Here is a 19,234-nt window from a genome sequence, read left to right as displayed (position 1 = left end):
ATGTATTTCCATGAAAATGGTATTATTGTTTTGATATTACAGATATGTAATATTCGAATTTGCTATTAAAATAAAAAATAACATAGAAAACGAGAACATGTACATTGTATTTAAACATAGTTTTTATTTGGATGTAATTTTTTCGATGTAAATATTATCTAATGGTGATAAAAGAGATTTAAATAAAAAAATATATATCATTCGAACGTAAGGTGGTACGGCCAGTCCCCACTGCCTATGATATAGCTTTGAATCCATAAAAAATATAGATCAGTGCTCGAAAACAAAATGATAGCTAAGCTACAAAATGGAACGCGGCAGCCAGAATTACGGTACCGAGAATCGAAGGTACCATGGGCAACAAATAAACTAAACAAAATGGCAGGATGAGGAGAGGTCAAAAAATCAATAAAAATTGTAAAAATCTTTTATAATCAACATTCACAAGCACCAAGCACACACTTAAAGATCATGACGACATACCTGGAATTAACATCAACTGGAAAAGGACATGAATACAGATCACCTTTAGCTTTTCCACCGTTAAACTTTGAGGTTTGATTCTTTTAAAAAATCAAAAACTTTCTTCCTTTTAAATGTTAACTTTATTTTTGTTTAATGTCTATTATTAGCCTGCTGGGTATCCTGTCAGTAAAGTATTTTTCTTAATTTGATGTTTCAGAATCATCCCCCTGGTCTTTAAAGAACCAAATTGCAAAGTGACCAGAAGAAAGTTCTGGTCATGTGTACCACCCTGCCCTGCTGGGATGTACAAAATCTGACTATTGAAAATATAGCGCATGTTTGAAATTTGTACCCAATTGTGCATGCAAGCACTTGAGTTAAATTCCCGCAAAAGTGGGACAAAAATCAGTTTTTTTAAGGTATTTTTAAGTAGTAGCTTTGACAGTCTGGGAAATCCTCTCAATTGCACGCTTATGTTCCGAGGCCGTAAGCGCGCAATTGCACGGTTATCAAAATGGCAGAATTTTTAAGTGTGTAATTACACGCTTATCGAAATTGTTCTGAAACGGGCGGTAAGCGTTAAGCAAGATTGACGGGTGACAGCTTTTGCGGTAAGCATGTAATTGCACGCTTTAAAATTTCCTATATTTTTTACACGTAATTCCTTCCGAAAGCTCTGTTGAATTTCAAAAGCCTAGGGCAGTTTTACTCAAAATTTATGAGAAGAGTAAAAATGGATTGCCCGGAATTAGAGCCCAGTCAACCGGGGCGGGAGCGTTGCGCCCATACGAATTCGGAACCCCTGAAATCCTAAGAGATTTCCCAGACTGTTTAAAGAAGTTAGGGAAAAAAGAGCAGTAAAAGTACAATTTTCTATCGTAAAAATTCAATTAGGCGGGCATCAAAATATGTTGCATTCGGTCGTCCGACCGACTGTTTATTACAAGAAACCCGATTCGGAAGTCGCTAAAATCGTCAGGTTTTTTTTGGCCGGCTCGCAGGTTCGGATCTTTCCCATAATGGAGGACGGGCGAACGGCATGTCTTTGAATCATTATTATTGTTTACTTACGACATGGTCCGTTCAAGTTTTTTCATGTACCCTTATTGAATTTTCATGTCAAAATTTCGCAACGCGGTAGGGCTAATACCCTGGGAGCCAAAAATAAGGGCCGCTTTAAGGTTAACACATGCGCGCGCACATTTAGTTTGGCAAATTAAAGATGGCGGCATAAGATTCTGTTGATTTCCGACTTGATTAATTGGGATTTACTAGATCATAAAACTCCCACAAAATTTACTACTGACCGACCGACCGCCCAACCGACTGGATTTGAAGATGTTTAGGACCCAAATGAAACATATTTTTGATTGCCGCCTTACTTTGCAAATGAAAATGAAAATGTTTGATGCTGATGATTCGGGACACTATCAAAAAGCTATAATTGCTTTTTGTGTCGTAATTTTCACTTGAAAAAATGATTGTCAGTCTAGACTGGAACTCCTATATCAGTATTAGAAACTAGGCTAGTCTTACCTCTTTTACCACAACACATTGACAACTAATCCCTATGAGAAGTTTATATCGAAATTTGCAACAAAAACAAAGGTGGTCTCTTTTACTGATTGCTTTGTGGCACTCCTGATGCACAGATGTTTATCATACTTTTTCTCATCTTTAATTCTCTCGAGCGAGTGCAAGGGTTTAGATGTCAGCAAAATGCTGCAAAAAAAATTTAAAGAAGAAGAATAATTACAATCATAAATGTTTTCATTTTTTGCAATTTGATTTGATTCAGATTAGCTTAGGCTGGACTTAAAAAATTGTTGCTTTGCCGTCACCCGACCGACCCTACCTCAAAACCTGCCGACCCAAAAAACTTTATTGCCATTTTAAAGAAGATTTTTTTTCTTTCAAAAACTTCAAACAATAAAAAATCAATACTCATATCTTGTTTGTCTCAAGCATAAGAATCGTAAATTCCCTGCTAGCACTTCTGTTTTTTATTCAAAATTACCCAAATGTAAACAAACTGTTAAGCCTTCCATGGACGAAAATTTCATAAATCGCTAAAATAAAAAAAATTCCGACCGACCGACCCACCTCCAAAATCTAGGGTCGGGTGACGGCAAACCAACAATTTTTTAATCCCAGCCTTACTACTGTAGATTTGGTGCAAAAAAGTGGGACATGATAAAGTTTCATCTTTATTGGTTTTATAATCGGAATTTGGAATTTGGAAAGTTTTCTATGTTTAGTTTTTTGTACAAACCACTGTAACTACAGGCAAGCACCCTGTGTTGCTAAAATATTGGCTTGAAATCGAAAACAAACCACTGAAAACAAAAGTAAAATCAGACCGCACTCCAAAATCCCATAATCTTGATACAGTATAGGAGTTTCAGTCAGTTAGTGGAAGTACCTCGATTTTACCATTGTTCAAAGTTCACAATAACAACTTTCTTTTTATTACGGAAACCAAACGAGTGAAAACAAGTCATAAAACTAAAAGTTGTGCTCCCTGGTTGTGACATAGTTTATATACAAAATTGTTAAGATAAAGTGACATACTTTTTAACAACTTTTTTCTACATCATTGTTTTAAGCCTCTTCGTAGGAGAATGTGTCTTTCTAATAAGGAATTTTATAACAGTTTATGGCAGATTAAAAAGACAATCAGAAAACGAAAGCTTTTTCGTTTTTCATTTTCGCATTTATGGGGATTGAATGAAATTTTCAGAAGCTGCTTTATTTGATATGAGGATTCCCATTTCCATAAAATCGCGATTCCCATGGTTGCGAAATGATGGCTATGGGTAATTCCTTTGTTCTTTTGCTGTTTTCTGTTATCTATCTATCCATCTACCGTATTACTTTGAATAAACGCCCGGGGCGTTTATAAAATTTTTTCGATTTTAGGAGGGGCGTTTATTAAAACATTTTAGTCTAAAGTCAAATATTTAGGGCAAATATACCCTTTGGATTAGTTCTTTATCAGGATTTTAGTGCAAAATTTCTTTGGTTCAATGACTAAAATTGCATCGAAAACTGCTCTGGTTACAAGAAATGACTAAAATCTTCCTTTTCAAACCAAAACAATACTGGTAATGAAGTATTAAAGTCACAAGTTTCTAATAAACACCCCTCCCCTAGAGGGGGCGTTCATTCGAAGGGGGCGTTTATTTGAGGGGGGCGCTTATTAAATAATTTTCCTTTTAGGAGGAGCGTTTATTTGAGGGGGCGTTTAAAAGAAGGGGGAGTTAATTCGAAGTAATACGGTATCTATATATTTAAGTAACATCAGGCCCGAAGGCCCATTCTTGCTACATATAAAAATACAATGATAGTCATATAAAAACCTTTAATACATGATTCAACTATAAAAACAAATAAGAGAAAGATGGAGTTGAGAATTTAAGGTATATTATGTAAAACATTTGAAAAGTTTTTTTGAATGATCCTTAAATTGCAGGTCAATTAGTTTGTCAACCCAATTTTGTTCAAGCAGTTTCTACTACTGCTGCCACTTACTTACATCTTCAGCAAAATTTGAAATGTAGACAAGAAAATGTCCCAATATAACGAGATCATTATCCTCTCAAACCAATGACTAAAGTAGTTTATGGTCTATAATTTCCTAGGAGAGAGTTTTTGGGCTACTGGGTAGGTCGATTTTTAACGTTTTTGAGCACTTTCAGAAAGTAACTATTTTATTCGATGGAGCAGAACTTTTGATTTATTTATATAAAAGAGTGCTTCATTGATTACCAAGGGTAGGGAAAAAATTTTGGACATCAATATATTCATAAAGATATAATGCTGATCTTCCTAATTATTTTCTGACTAACTTTTTAAATCCCTTCTTTTTACAGAGAAGTGTCACAAAGCCATTACCACCAATTCTACGGAACAATAATGAAACAACTAACATCTTTCTCACAACAACTGGAACTGCACACGATTACAAACCCCATGATTTAGTATTAAACAATATCGAGCATAAGAAGGCACCAGGTCACTGGAAAGTCCATTATACAGCTGATACTATATCAAAGGTAAATTTTTCTATTATCGTGTTATACATTTTTTGCCTCAAACTTTGAATCTACCGTCAATCATTCAAACTTGCTAAAATCCTTACTTGGTATGGAACTTAAAAATAAAACCTATTGTGGTAAAACTGGGCCAGTCTTTAGGGATTGTCTTGCTGCTAAGGCAATTCTAAAATAAGGTTTTTTGTTTTGATGAATAAAACTGTATAAGCCTTATAAAAAACGCAAGTTTGAGGAAATAGAGGAAAATTTTGCAGGAGATATTACTTTTTTCTTTAGAACTTTATATTTCTTAAATGATTGAAAAACAAAAGGATACATTGATACATGATGACTTATTTAATTCTTCTTTTATTGTAGTGATGAGTAAGTTTATTTCATTTATCATTAGATTGAAGAAAGACCACAGCGTGAGCCTTTAACCATGGGTAATCAAGAAAGTGAAATGAAATCTGAATACACAGGAAAACCAGTCATGTCACTAGATACTTCATTTGCAACAGATCGTCAACCACCAGTTTATAAACATCATTTCACCAATGGACCTCTCAAGGTAACAACAAACGATATCTTCTTCTAATCTAACAAGGAAATTGTGAAAAACCACGAAATTTTCTAGAGAAGAGTCCACATTGTATTGGCCTTATTGGTCTAAAATTTTAAAAGATAAACCCTTTAAACAATAATGTGCTCTGAATACCTCTTCTGAAAAGCCACGAAATGCTCTAGAGAGCAGTCCACATAACATTGGCCTTGAAGTTTGTTTAACTATTAAATCCTGTGAATTGGTATAATTTCCTGTATTAGTTGATACTTTTAAAAATCATATGTATACCATGTATGAATTCCTTGCCAAGGAGGAGGAAAAAAGCCAAACCAAAAATCTTTATATTCTCTAGACTATACAACCATCAACAGATAATTTCTTACTGGTGAAAGGGAAAAAGTACCCTGTGCAACATAAAGGTGTCTTTGACTACCACGGAGAAATGTACCAATCGACAACACAAAAGGATCATCGACTTTTCTCAAAGTAAGTAAGATATCATCAGTGAAAGCTTGTCTGTTTAGGGGAGGTTAAATTGAGGATTTAGTGATGCCTGCAAGTTGAATTTGTTGATGTATCAAATTGCATCAAAGTTTATTTTGCCATACAGTAACTCAATACGATAGCGAAAAAGCTCTTAGCAACATTCTCAAAATCTAACCAAGAAATAAACTCGCCAATTACCAATAGAGCAAGGTTAGAGAGTCTATCACCATATTCCCCTAACGCCCTGCCTGGAAGTGCTTGGGATTCGAACACAGTCCATTGCGGTGCTGTGATCTGTGATCGAACCATTCACACTACCAATTGGCAAAATCTTAATGAGACAGAGTGATAGTGGTGAGTGAATGTATACCGAGCTTTATCATTTTACATCGCGGTCTGTAATTTGAGCTCAAATTCATGATATGCACCACTGAAAAGTCTTCTCAGAACTTTTAAAAATTTCCACCCAATACGTCACTTAAAAAGTGACGTATTGGGTGGAACAAAAGCAGAAAAGTTGCATAATTTTTTGAACTCATTGCATTGGTGCATATCATGAATTGCTGCAGATGTAGAACGATAAAACTCGGCATATGGTCACCAATAGGGCAATTTGAATATGTATTTTTTAGAGAAGAGTTGGATGATTACCCAAAGAAAACCTATGCCACGTTTTGGGAATGTGAGAATTATCCCAAATCATGGGGACATGGTTCCAAAGAGAATCCTTTACCATCCGATTCAGTACAAAGAGAATCTGGTCCCATGCGTGATACACTCCTGTTCAAATCGGCAACCATAATACCGAGAATACCGAAACGGCTAGAACCTGTTCCAAACACGTAAGTTCAAAATGCAATTCTTTCATTTGATATCATGGGATTTTTATACTTTTCGAAATTGAGTTGGATAATTGAAAGTTAAGAGATCCTTCTTAAAATCTCAAAATATTTTTGCCTAACTATTTTCCAAAGTCGAAATATTTAAGTTACAAGTTTTTGGCGTTTAGGATGAAAACAATATAATTTCAACGTAAGAACCGTGTAAGAAAACATTTTCAAAAATTTCAAATTTCAAAATACCTTTACTTAAGGACCACAGAAGGTATCTGCAATCTAAATATCGGATTGAAAATGTCTCGTTATAACAAAAAACTATTTCAGAGATGCGCGCAGCCTACCATGTTTAAAAAATACTAGGTCACAGTGTGGATGTAAACCACACTGAAACGACCGCCTTCCATCACGCATCACGCTCGCTAAAGAGCGCACGCGCATTATCAACGCCTACATATCATCTCCAGTACATTTTAGATTATTCATTGAAAATAGATTACAATATAGCCATTTTTCATGTCTCGGTCATTCAATTCCGAATAAAAGACATTTAGGGGAAAAAAAGAGAAACACCTGGGTAATCTAGTTAAAAAACCGAAAGTAAATGGTAGACAAAGTAACGAGCCAAGGCAAAACGAGATTAGCGTACCACTATGAAAGAAACCGCCTCCGGCGGTCGATAAAGTGCTTGCCTTTAGAAAGTCTTCTGAGTTCTTTTTACGAATACTTTTGTGTATTAGGTGTAAGTCTCCTTGAATAACTTCTCATCATTGTCGTTTCAACGAATACTTTTGAGTGTTAAAATTAAAGTTTTTGTTTTTACATAAAAGTGATATCGTTTGCTTACTCATCAATTTTAATTCATTGACACGGATGTAAAGCAAGATTGGTCAGAAAGAGGAAAGGAAAAACATTTGTTTCTTATATCAGCATAATATAACAATAAGCAGACACTTTCCTGACATGAGATATGTGTCTGATATGAAACGGGAGCACTTACGTAAAAATAAAGTCTGTCAGCTATATTATACATTCTATGTATGGTAGCGCTCTTAAATAATATCAAATCTTTCTTTTTGACAGGGGAATGTGTTCAGAAGTAATGGCCAATTATAAAGACATCACATCTGAAGATCGTGAACAACTTTTCCAATGTCCAGTTCCTCAACCACCGATCGTTAATCAACAGTTCCCTAATACTGGTGAGTAGATATTTCATGTTTTACAAAGTTCTCTATCTGCCAAAAAATATTTCTTCACTTAACAGAATATTATAATCTTGGCAAAGAACTATACAGGGTGGTTCTTCCAAAAAAGCCCCAAAACAGTACACCTAATAACCTTTAAAGTGTGGAGACTGGGCTAGAGTTTAATAAGGTAGAATGGACGTCAAATGTTCCAAGTATACTGTAAGATTAATTTTATATAAGATAATTATTTTGACGTCATTCCGTCCTGGTAAACTCGACCTAATCCCTTAGTGACTTTTATGGGGACGAGATGGAGTTTTTACAAACTCTTAGTTGATTTGGTTGGTCGTTAATCAGTAATAAAACAATTTTGTTACTTTTTCTAAAGAACGCGTCATTCTCATTACTTTAAATGACCAATTATTAAAGTATGTTATAAAAACTACATCTCTTCTGCTTTCATGACTGTACTTTGATAGTTTTCAACTCAAGGGTCAAAACTATTTATGTTTCACTTTGTATATTTATATATTTCACTTTATTTCAATTTTTCAGTTGATGAACCATTCGATTACGCAATTCCAAAAATGTATGATACTGAATATGATACGATTGGTTCCGGCAAACTTGTCACCGTGTGATCATGAACAGATAGTCAAAACATAAATAATAACACGCAATAGAAAACTATAGTCTATCCAGAGAGGAAATGAGTAATATACTTTGTTCCGTTTCCTTCTCTGGTAGCTAGTTCTAGAGTTATGAATTGATAAAAATAGAGAAAAATATGAATTTATTCTCATGGAAAGTCTTCATTTATTTTAAAATCATTAATAATATTACCTATGATTTAATTAAGGTTCAACCTAGCTCCCTATTTTTGATAAGTATATCCCATCCTTCTTAGGGGCTCGACGTTCAAGGGATATTACGGGATATTACATTAGGCATTCTGTTACTTTGATTTGCTTTTTCCAGCCTAAAGAGGAGTTTTTCTTCAAATTTAGTTCGGGTATAATTTTGGGAATTGAAACTTTGATAACATTGGGTGCTCGGGTGAATCTTGGAACAGTATATTTTTTATGTCTTTATTTTTTTAGAAATCTTTTTATCTTTTATTTTCTATGAATATGAATTATTTTGTACATACAGTAATGAAAAAATTGATTTCAAAGATTAATTTTGAATGTATATTTACCCATGCGCTAACCTAAATTAATATTTTCTTCCTCTTCCATGCCACACACAGTTAAACTTAGTTTAGATCATCGCTTGAGAGAAAAAAAATGCTTTGAGAACCTATAAAGAAACCCTTAAACAAAGAAAGTTAAGTAAGAAACAACTCCCCCTTTATTGAAACCAAAACCCTTCAGGTAGAAAAATAACATACTTGATAGGAGATAAAATATCAAAAGATTTTGCGTTTTTTTTAAACCACTCAAGTTTTAAGAAAAACTTATTACTAAACTCCAAAGAGTTGTTTTTGATACACTAGAATCATTTCCTGGTTCGTTGCACAATGTTGCAAGGTACTATCCAATTGAAGTACGACGTTATTCTCTTATCAAAGCCCATTTATATCAAAAAGTAAAGTTCATAGTCGGAAAGTTATCTTTAGGAGAATACTTAACCGAATAGATTCTGCTAATTTGAGAAATGAAGATGAAAAAGAAGATTGAAAATACATTTCTGTATCATATATGCTAATGTAGGACTTTATTGAGCAAATACAATTTGCTTGCTCTCTTCTAATGTTTAAGGTGGCCATCCACTGAGTTTGAAAATACTCGTACCTTTAAGCTTTTAATGCTTCGCCCACAGACGCCCTGTTTCCCGCCCGTTAGTAAAACAGCAATTCTACCTTCTCTAGCAGCTCGAACGGCTTGAAAATCTTTACGGGTCGTCTTCAAGTCGCTAGAAACATTTCTAGAAGGTTTGAAGTCGCTTGGTGTACCCATATTCAGTTTTCAAATGTTGTAAACAATGACCGCCCTCGAATTTTGAGGTGAATTTTAAAGACAGAAAGATGGTTTTTTTGGAGGATGAAGCTTACTGACTTTTGCTGAGTGTTTCATCCACATTTGTTGCTGTAAATGATGTTTTATGGTTCTCTTATTATACAAGGAGGTTTGTAAAGCTCTAAGGAATATTTAATCATGATGTAACTTTGATTTAACGATTTCTTTTGATTAAGAGCACGGTCGGTTGTTTGTGTAGTGCGCCAAAGGTATGTAGAACTTTTGTTTGCTTGTTTATTCTTTTTTGGGTGCTATTTTAATGTTTTTTTGCCAGGAATCTCTTAAAAAACAACACAATCATCTTCAAATTACTTTTTCAAATGTGTGGGATTAGAATGTGGCGGTTTCATGTGTTTTCAGCGATGGCATGAAAGTGAAAGTGAAAGTGCCCTGTAACACGATAATGAGTCTTCAGTTCCAGAGCTTTTTGAATGAATATTTTAACTTAATTGATTCCCTGCTGATAGGAATAGTCCAAAATAGTCTTACAATGAATGTGGGCATTGTTATTTACATTTCGGTGTGGTTTTCGTGGTGAAAATGAGTTTTGCGGTCTTTCTGGAAATGATCAAAATGTCACTCAAATTGGCCAAAATTTTCACTGTAAATAGTTTTAATCCTTATTTCCTTTGAAATAATGTAGAAAACTCCCTTATAGGCTCAAATCATAAAAAAATCCCTATTGAAAACTATAAATCTGTTCATTTAACCGCAATTTATGTTTTAAAAGCACGATTTCTCAAAACGCAAATCTGGGGGTTCGCAATCACTGTGGCGGAAAAATCTCAGGATGTAGTTGTCCGATTGGTCTGATTTTTTCAGGGTATTTCCACATCTATGAGAGCTGTGGAATGAGCGAAGGATTTTGCAGATTTAACTAATTTCAGATCTCATATTTTGAAAAAACTGTTTTTTTGGCTTTTACCCCCGGATTTTGGATTTTTCAAAAAAAAATTTTGCTCATTCCATTCTTTGTCCCAAATTGCCTCAACATACCAAAAATCATTAACCAAGTATTTGTAGTTCTCTCTAAAACGTTGACACAAGATTATTTTGATTTTACTGAAAAGTCGTACCAAACCCCCGTCTTCCAATTTTTTTTTTTAATTTTTTTTTTTAATATTAACTTTAGGTCATAAATAATAATACCTGGAAGTTTCAAGCCCATATCATTTATAGTCATTGAGTAATCAACATTTAAAGTTAAAAGGTCGATTTTTCAATTTCCAGTGGATGGCCACCTTAACTTAAAGAAAATCCTGAAATCCCAGCATTAAACATATAGGAACTATGAAAAAGGCTGTTGTTTCCAAGCGTGAGACCTTTTGCGTTTTGCCCTGTCAGACTTTTTTGTTTACCAGATTACCATGACAGAGAAGTGAAGGGGAAATTAGGTATTCCTTCCTTCCTTCTTTTCTCCTACTTGTCAGGAAAACCAACACAAAAGTATATCGCCGTAAAAAAGATATAGCGGAAAAAATCAAAAGAGAAACACTCAGCCGCAGAAAACCACTGATCAAGTCTTGATGAAATATTTTTCTGTTTACTTTCTTGTAAACAAAAGAGGTTTGGGGCTTTTGTTTGGTAGGCTTCTTTTGTAGTTGGTTTTCCCCTATATAAACAGACTACCAATTCTAGACTTGAGTAAATAAAGAGCAAGTCACCTTGAGTCAAGACAGCTAGCAAAAGAATAAACCCATTCGCATTTATTTTTTATCAGATTTTTGATAGGATAAATTTTACACGTACATAATGGAACACATTTTGAATTGGTTGTTTTTCGTTGTTTTCGGACAAATTATTATTGCAGCGTCATCATTGAAGAATATTGGTCCTATTGGTGATTTTCAAGTCTATGAATATGATGCTAATGGTATGTTACTTTTACCCTTTATCGATCATTTACACGTGCCTCAGAAAATTTATTTTCTGTACATGGACGGGAGTATCATCGACGGTCGGGAGTATCTCATCTTTGTTGTTTGGTTTTGTTGTTTGGAATTGCTTAGGTCAGGGTTGCTAGTAACGGCTTGTCACTGTGCCGGGTGCATACTCGGCGCCTTGGGCCCCGCAGGGTTGCTAGTAACGGATCGAATTTCAGTCAGGTTAAAAAAGGGGCAATTTTACCCATATATTATAATAACATTACCCCCGTCTTTTTTGTCATTCTATAAGTATTTCCAAATTTTGTGTTCTGCTGTGCGAGTGTGGCTCAACGGATAGCGCGCTGGGTTTCTGATCAGAAACTCTTTCATACGATGGGTTCGAACCCCGGTCGGGTCGATATTTCAAGGTTTAAGATAAGTTTAAGATACTCCCGCCCGTCGATGGTACTTCCGTCCATGTACGGAAAAAAAATTTGCCGTGCCTCAATGGGCACAGACTCAGCCTCGTATATCCCAGGCTTTATTTATGTTATTGATAGACGCCAGAATGTATTATCTGGCGCATTCAGTAACCATCAATAAGCTGATAATACGAGGCTTTTGACATAAAACATTCGTATACCCTTGATGTCACAAAACTGACGTTGATTCCTGTCCGTGCTACTGCTAGTATATGTTTAATATTTGGAATGATAAAGAATGTTCCAACCTCCTCAGCTATTAGCGAGGTTAAGCAAGTGCCTATTTAGACCGTTCAATGCGATATCATAGGCCTGTACATAATAAGATTTCACTTGCATGTTTAGCTTTGGTTATGTACATGTTATGTACAGGCCTACGGTATCACACTTTACGGTCAAAATAAACCCGTGCTTAACCTTCCTATTAGGTAAATCAGGTTTTTGCAAAATATCAATTTCAAAACAAAAGTTGATAAGTGGTATAAAAATTCTTGAAAATTCAATCTCTTTCCGTGGGAGGGGCTACTTGCTTTCCACCGGGTTACATATTTTTGGGAGAATTTTTTTAACAAGCTTTTCTTACCGGGGACAAAATTTTTACCGGGTACTGTGATAGGACAGTCGATGGCTTAATTCACCAAGTTTCAAAGGAGAGTCATTATACGATAAATATACACTTGGAAATGTTGCTGTCGTGACCCCAATTCAAAACGTGATGTATGCGTGTCCACCTTTTGAAATCTGATCCCTTACTCAAGAGCGTCTTCCTTGCCTCAGTCATTGTATTGTTTTAAATTAAAGTCGTGACAAAATCTGTAAGAGTGCTTTTAAATGGTGATAGATATTTTCTATTCCGCTGGAATCATTTGGTTGCCAAAACATGTGCAAGACAATCAGAGATGGCTAGGAAAATCGGTTTTGTAAAAATTCACCCCAGATCAATAGTCTCTCCAGCTAGTGTCGAAAATCCTTGGGGAGAGAATTACCAAGGCAAATGGAGAGTGCGGGTACATATGCCGGCTAACTTTCAGATTTCCAAAATTTTGATAGCACATATGCTTCATTAGCAAACCCGGCCTCCTGAAAGATAAGGGTCGCTCTATCACATGTTATGTTAATGATTTGTTTACAAGAAGTTTAAAGTAAATTTAAAGTGGGGTGTAACTCTCATGTTTAGTCTCCTTGAATTTAGAAATCGTGTGAATTTAATCCGATTATACAAGTCTACTGATGTCAGAACCCAAGGAGCTCTCAGAACACTTGAATAGTAAAATATGGATTAGCAAATGCGTACTTTATGAACTGCAGATTAAGTTTGCTGGAGTACCAATTAGGGAGAAAAAAATTCGAATCTATTTTGATAAAAAGCTAGATACATACTTAAATCCCCGCGACACTAAAGTAGTGTCACGCTATAATTTTTAGTTTAATGAATTCCCCTTCGAAGTTATTTCTACCTCGCTCCTAAGGGATCTAATAAGGTTGCTTAGAAAAAAGTTGTTATGTTATAAGATCCAAAGAAATTGCCCAAAGCGTTTTTGTCATGTCATGACGTTATTATTACGCCTCAAAAGATTCAATTAGAATAGGCAGGGCAAAAAATGGGCCGTCTAAACTAGAGCTTACTTGCATTCAGGCGTTTTATCCAATAGTGTGGTCGTGATGCGGATATCATTAGAATTGGTAGGGAATTCTGAACAAGAAAATATAAGCCCCTAAAGTTTACGCATAAATAGACAAGATAATTTCGTCACATCACACTAATTAAGCAGATTTTTCTGGTCAACAACAAAAGAAATCCACTAACCGAAACAAACTCCAGGGCAAAGGACCTGATACATGACGAGCCGTACTTCCATTGCTTTCAAAAAGCTGTTTCTCCATTTTTTTACACTTCTCTACGTAAATGGGATGTCTAAATTTCATTATACCTATTTCTCTTTCTAGTGAAAAGCCTTCCAGACAATATCAATGGAGCACCCGTCCGAAAGATAACACACTTCCACGCAAGCATCACGAAATTACAAGAGCCTAGCTTGGGTGAATGTATAATGTTGGACTGTAAATACTGTCTTGGAAGAAAACGATTAAGAAAACCAGATAGTCGTTGCTCCTGTGGATGTATGAGTATGGTTGAATGTAATTTTGCAAACCAAACCCAAAATACAGTTTACTTATTGTTTAACCATGCGCAGAAATGCAAGACCACTGAAGTTTTTGCTAAAGGACATTCGAAGGTGGCTAGTAATGCAGCTAAGAATGCATTGTTAGGGACTGATGATCAGAAAAAATCAGTATTATCTGTTCACGGATCTGTTTTAATGAACGCTGTTTGTGGGATGGTACTATTGTTGATGGTTGTGGGTATCATGTACATGATCAAGCGCCGCTGTCGACCTACCCTGAGACAAACTAAAATGAGGATAGAACAAGGCAACGCGTGAAAAATGAACACTTTTGCGAACACAATCATCTTTGAAATCACCTTTCCGTATATAAAGCGTGTTTAAAATTTTTTACTGAGATCTTGATTTGATTCGAAATTCATTATTACAACAAGACACCTGTCTCATTTTGGCAGATCAACTATACTCAGTTGTATTAAATAGGTTGTAAGGGCTTAGTTGCCTCCAGCTATATTCATTGATACGACGAATTCTTTATTTGAAAAACTACATGCGCAAAGTTCTTTTAAATTTGAGAAATTATATTGTTGGGGTTGTACATATCTTTATCTCGAATATTTTAATTTATTTCTGGTTTATTGTAAATATTAACACAAATTGACAAATAAAGTAAAGCTTATCTTCTGTGTAAATGTATTTCTTGAGAAATTTTAATCAGATGTGAAGCAGTAAGGAAAATTAAGCTCTCGTTGGGTGACAATAAAAGAAATGTTTAGGGTAAGTATGCCACCTCTGATCATAATTCAAATCTTAGATTGTAAAACTAGACGTTTTTGCTTTAAAATTAATATTTGACATTTGATTTAAACATATGAGTGTGATTTTTTATTTCATCAAAAAAATGCTTGGGAAAAATAAACAGCCAACATAAGAACTTTGAATCAAATTACAAGCAAAGGAAGCAAAATTGCTAAGTGTTTACTTTTTAAAGCAAAGAAAAATACAGTTTGTGTTTAAAATCTTTCGATTGTAAAATGTTTTGAAATTTTAAAAATTGAAAATACTAAAGTATTCGATAATGCTTTTTTTTGGAAATGATACAGCATATTTCAACGGATGGAATGAATTTATGATCTACATTTAGTTAGTTTTTCGTGTTTAAAATTCTTCCAGCTGAGTATATTTAAAACTGAAAAGTCAAAATGCAAAATAATTCAAATGAACATTCTACTGTAACAAGCAGAAACGCACCAGACAGAGGGAAGGGCATTTTGTTCAAACTTCGAGTGACAAGTGTTCATGTTTTGTACGCGGTTTACGCAACATTGTTATGGTTAAAACTGATTGATTGGGGGGTTGAAACAGGACATAAGAAATTGACATTACAAATATGTATGATAGTATGGATGGTTGTGTTTGTCTTGTGTCATTGCATTACAGCACTTGTTGGGCTGCAGCAAAAGTAAGTGCCATTTGTTACATGCCCCTGTATCAGTTGCCTGTCAGAATCAAGTTTTGATGTTTAAATTATTTGAAGAAAACCTCCAGATACATTAGCCTAGAAATCTAAGCCAGATTGATTCAGTCACTTGGTAAAATCTGATGGTAAATTGTGACTGAATATCTGTTTTTTCAAGGCAAACTTGAAATTCCTTACATCATGATAATCATTAAAGCGCTGATAACGCTAAATTGCCTGCAGTCGTATCTTGGCCTTGTAAAAACTGGCTTGGTTAACTAGGCTACAGATACATCAGAAACCCGTGTCTCATAACGATGCATTAGCTTCCCCCAGTGTTTAAAATTCAACCGTTTCTCTACACCCCTGTATCAGATTCCCAATTGTATCAACTAGTTATCGAATCCAACCATTTCTTAACACACCCACGTTACTAAAAGACTCAGAGTATTTAATCAAATTCAACATATTTATCAACAACCCTGTATCAGTGACATCTCCAACTTATCTTGGTTTTTGCAATAGTAAAGGGCTGAAAACTGATAAAAATTTCTCTTTCCACTTGATCTTAAAGGTATAATCAGATAATAGAAGACATTTTGGCTGTAGATTCCTACAATCGTCCTGTGCTAAACCTCGAAATCCTTTTCCTTAACTCTTTTCCAAAGAGGTTGCTTTTTCAAAGAATTTTGACGTATACTGCTACCTAGTTTGTATTTCTAACACTTTCTTTTTTTATAGTCCACATCAAATCCTCCAGCAGACCTGGTTAAACTTCCCTCTGTTGTTGTTCGTCGTTTTCACCCTTCCACCTTACGGATTCACTTTGCAATACATGTATGAAGTGATGGATACAAATGCTATTCAAAATGTAAGGAAAGATTTATCACCTTCCTTCAACGTTTATCAAATGCTTTGTCTGCTGTTGTTATATCTAAACGATTCTTGCTCATTATACACTACCCGTAGTTTTTGTAGAGTACTGCAATTCATATCATGGCATGCCTAGCAGAGGATAAGGTTTTTCTACCTTTAAAATCTTCCTTGAGGGTTCGAAAAAATGGAATTTTCGGAAGAGAAAAGTAAAATTTAAAGCATCTTTCTCAATTTTTCTCTCTTTCTAAGGCTTAAAGTGCCAGGGATCAGGAAATCATCATCAACCCAAAAAAATAGTTCCCTCATCTGACACGATGTCATTCTCCTCGATCTTTTTAGGTAGCTTCCTATAACAATATCACCAATTGTAAAACAACGGATCAAGATATCGCAACACACGAGCCAATGTACGATTTCATACTTCTGCAACTCGTTATGCTAGTCATGTTATTAACTTTTGTTATCTACCCTCTACCACAGAGAGCATATACTTATTCCGAATATATTGCAGTCGGAATGGAATTTATCAACGCTTTTGATACGATGGACATGATTGGTGACCTCGTTTTCGTGCGTAACTATGGTTACGGTTGGATGACAGTTTATTATCTCTCACTAGGGGTAACAGCTGTTCTTATTGCATTCCCAGTCAAAATCGAGGAAGAGGATATATTTTGGTCGTCAAGGCAGCCCCTTGTTGTTACATCCGAATCGGGGATACTCGGGCAATCAATGATTTCCATTCTTGACGCTCCTGTTACTTTTGAGACACCATTTGCAGTGCAAACTGTTCATAAAAGATCTAGCGTTACAAGCATGGATGTGACCAATTCTAAACAATCAAATCAACAGAAAATGAATACAATCACACCTAGCTCCACATCCTCTCCCATTATGGACAGTCCAACGGATGATACATTTGTTACCACTAGGATTAAAAGAACAACACTCGATCGTTACGCCATGCAGTTTTCAATGACACGGAAGAAAATCATAAAAGCATCTTTAACAATGATTTTCACCGATGCCTTTTTCGCAATGTTAAGATTCAAGATCATGGTCGCAGAACAGTCAGCTGTTCATGGCTTTAACATGTTTGTTAAAAATGTGATTTTGTTTTGTTTGGACTTCTCGTATCTTTTGTATCATGCTCACAGCATGATAGTTGCCAAATTATCTTTACTGTTGAACAATTAGATAATAGTCTTTTGTAACTATAAAAAAATAAGAGACGAAAATGCTATACACGTTTTTTTTTTAAGAAACACACTTTTAAGAAACATGAGGCTCAGAATGCCTAAAAAATAAGAAACGTCTAAAAAACATGCTGAGGCTGAGAATGAGAAAATAACATTTTTTAATTCGTTTTTTTTTAAGAATCTTCCAATCAAGGTTCCAGGGTTCCAGAAATATACATACATAACAGTTAGAAACACTTGAGAAAGTCAGAAAATCAATATAGAAGATAGGAAAGTACCGTAGATTAGTCAATTAGACTATTGTATTATCGACATGCGTCCTTTAAGCTTGACAAAGTTTGGAAACATTTAAGGCTCAAAAGGCCGATTTCTTAAGAAACATTGAGGCTGCTTGAGAAAACTAGTTTCTTAAAAAAAAAAAACGTGTATAGATAGAAAAATGTAGTCGCACCTTTTTCATAAAACTCCAACTACACGTTTTTGCCACCGCAGGGAGCCTAAAGCGACCGAGGATGGCATTCATAGCTTCATACATAAGGAAGTTGGGCAAACATCTCATAATTTTGCGTTTGCGTTTGCTCGGGTAACTTAATGCATGTCCCAGAATTGCATTAATTTTTCCGCCCCAGTTCCAGTCCCTAAACCATAACAAACTATACATTTTTGAAAGCGTATTTGGATGAAGAATACCGTATTTGGTGTAACTTAAATTCTTTCTCAGTATAATTAGAGATATCTTAAGAAAACCTGATTATGACGTCATGATTGATGACGTCATAAATACAAAAAGTTGAATATCTCGAGAAATATAAATAAAAACTTTATGAAATTTGGACCAGTGGTAGAGTACATTGAGATGTTTCAAATAAATTTTTAAAAAATTTCCCAAAATTAATGACATCAGCAGAAATTGCAAGAATTCGAATTTTTGCGATAAAATGCTGACATCAGCAAATTTTCAAATTTTAAAAATAAAATTCTCCTACTCTTGATGAGTTCTATCATTGGTCCAAATTTCATAAAGTTTAGTATTATTAGTTCTTGAGATATTTAACTTTTTAAAATTATGATCAAATTCTGCTGAGAAAGAATTTAAGTTACACCGAATACGGTATTCTACATCCAAATACGCTTCCAAAAATGTATAGTTTGTTATGGTTTAGGGACTGGAACTGGGGCGGAAAAATTAATGTATTTTTGGGACATGCATTTAAGTTACTATGGCTGGCCGCATGTAGCAAAATTCATTACTTCTTTTTTTTTATTCAATATCCATATTTATATTCAATTTTCTATATTCATGCTCAATTTTCTATATTTATATTCAATTTTCTATATTCATGTTCAATTATTTCATATTTCCATTCAATAATTATTGCCAATAAAAAAATATTGCCAATAAAAAAATATTGCCAATAAAAAAAATTATTGCCAATAAAAAAGATATTGCCAATAATTAAATAAGTTTTTAGCAAACGTTGAATGTATTTTGTCTCTTCAAAAAAATCACGTGATAACATTTCAACATTTTTTACACCGGTCACGTGATATACCGGGACGCCGGTATTGACATATATTTAGAAGTTGTAAATATTTTGAATAGCTTGGAATAACACAAACAAAATTGTAATTC

At 34.7% G+C, this 19,234-nt stretch overlaps 3 protein-coding genes across 3 annotated transcripts; all 3 read left to right on the top strand.

Moving 5' to 3' along the window:
• The first annotated feature begins 371 nt into the window (after nt 1-371).
• Nucleotides 372-8,756, top strand: LOC136807782 (stabilizer of axonemal microtubules 3-like). Its single transcript, XM_067064405.1, has 7 exons — nt 372-555; nt 4,338-4,520; nt 4,909-5,070; nt 5,417-5,550; nt 6,183-6,392; nt 7,470-7,588; nt 8,132-8,756. Exons 1-7 carry the CDS (start codon nt 472-474, stop codon nt 8,215-8,217), a joined length of 978 nt encoding a protein of 325 aa, XP_066920506.1. The 5' UTR covers nt 372-471; the 3' UTR covers nt 8,218-8,756.
• Nucleotides 8,757-11,285: 2,529 nt separating this feature from the next.
• On the top strand, nt 11,286-14,507 carry LOC136807807 (uncharacterized). The gene is made up of 2 exons (XM_067064429.1): nt 11,286-11,467; nt 13,889-14,507. The coding sequence occupies exons 1-2, from the start codon at nt 11,347-11,349 to the stop codon at nt 14,383-14,385; spliced, it is 618 nt and encodes a 205-aa protein (XP_066920530.1). The 5' UTR covers nt 11,286-11,346; the 3' UTR covers nt 14,386-14,507.
• A 649-nt stretch (nt 14,508-15,156) lies between these two features.
• LOC136807839 (uncharacterized) lies at nt 15,157-17,599 on the top strand. The gene is made up of 3 exons (XM_067064461.1): nt 15,157-15,529; nt 16,268-16,397; nt 16,742-17,599. The coding sequence occupies exons 1-3, from the start codon at nt 15,270-15,272 to the stop codon at nt 17,597-17,599; spliced, it is 1,248 nt and encodes a 415-aa protein (XP_066920562.1). The 5' UTR covers nt 15,157-15,269.
• Nucleotides 17,600-19,234: the final 1,635 nt, after the last annotated feature.

This window comes from Clytia hemisphaerica, unplaced genomic scaffold (genome assembly GCF_902728285.1).
Source record: "Clytia hemisphaerica strain Z4C2 unplaced genomic scaffold, Clytia hemisphaerica genome assembly, whole genome shotgun sequence".
NCBI classification, from domain to species: domain Eukaryota; kingdom Metazoa; phylum Cnidaria; class Hydrozoa; order Leptothecata; family Clytiidae; genus Clytia; species Clytia hemisphaerica.
This window is presented reverse-complemented; position numbering and strand designations above follow the sequence as displayed.